General features: G+C 33.0%; 1 protein-coding gene across 1 annotated transcript in view; it reads left to right on the top strand.

The window, feature by feature from the left end:
- LOTGIDRAFT_115371 (hypothetical protein) overlaps window positions 1-1031 on the top strand; it is a gene marked incomplete at both ends in the record, with an annotated part of 22843 nt that overhangs the window by 11561 nt on the left and 10251 nt on the right. The window contains one exon of the mRNA XM_009054160.1: window positions 803-927. Coding sequence (XP_009052408.1) covers window positions 803-927 — 125 coding nt within the window. The remainder of the gene's footprint in view (window positions 1-802; window positions 928-1031) is intronic.

Genomic DNA, 1031 nt, shown 5'->3' with positions numbered 1-1031 from the left:
AACTACTCATGGATTAGAATAATATTAGCTCTAGCCTGTATGGTCATTACTTTATTTATGGCCACTATCAACATTGTAAGTATATTTAAGCATAGCACAAATCAAGTCAATTATTGTGATTCAACCCTTCTTTCTGTATTTACTTTTATTTGTTAGCGTGATTTACATAAAAGCTTTCACATGTAGGCTTATCGAAATATCTTTATATGAGAATATGATTTTAACCAATAAAAACGACCTTTTTCGTGCTTGTAGTAGCTAGTAGAATATTAAATAAATGACTTTTGTGTTCATATTTACAAAAACAAAACATAACTAGAGCCACACGTGGCACAGAGTGGGACTTTGCAAATGTAGCAAAATGCTAAAGACTCTGAAAAAATCAACCTTCTACGATAATTACATCACGCGCAAGAGCAGTCTAAAGTTGAGAAGAATTGTTTGTAAGATTGTTATAACGGAAGTAGACAGCCCTCACAAATGAAAGTATCAGAAGATAGCCAAGGTCAATGACATTTGACATTGAAAGGGAGACGGTCAACAAAGGTCAAGGTTACGAGATACAAGTCATCCAAATTTTTAATTATATACGGCTATAAAACCGGAAGTTGAGATAGGACAGCAAATATAAAAGTATAAATAGATAGCCAATGTGAATGACCTTTGATCCTACAAAAATCAGGGTCAAAAAAGGTCAAGGTCAAAAATTGAAAATTTTGAATTTTCAAAACCTGTTCCTTTTTTTGAACTATAAAGCTGAAACAATCGAACTTTTTAAGACAACGTGGCTCAACGAATGAAGTAATTGTATGCAAAGTTCCATTTTGAACAAATGTAAACGTTGCGAGTTATGTCCCTTGCCAAAATTGTCAATAATGAGTAATTTAACCCGGATGTGCTACGCCCACCTCAATTTCTTTTGCATAGGTTAATTGATATTCTGAATGTTATGTTGTGTTCCAAATTTAAAGCTTCTACATCATACAGGTCAAAAGATATAGGTCAACAAGAGTCAATAAAGGTCAAAATAG

This window comes from Lottia gigantea (genome assembly GCF_000327385.1).
Source record: "Lottia gigantea unplaced genomic scaffold LOTGIsca_21, whole genome shotgun sequence".
Taxonomy (NCBI): Eukaryota; Metazoa; Mollusca; class Gastropoda; family Lottiidae; genus Lottia; species Lottia gigantea.
Note: the sequence above shows the minus strand (reverse complement) of the source record. Positions and strands in the feature narration are given on the sequence as shown.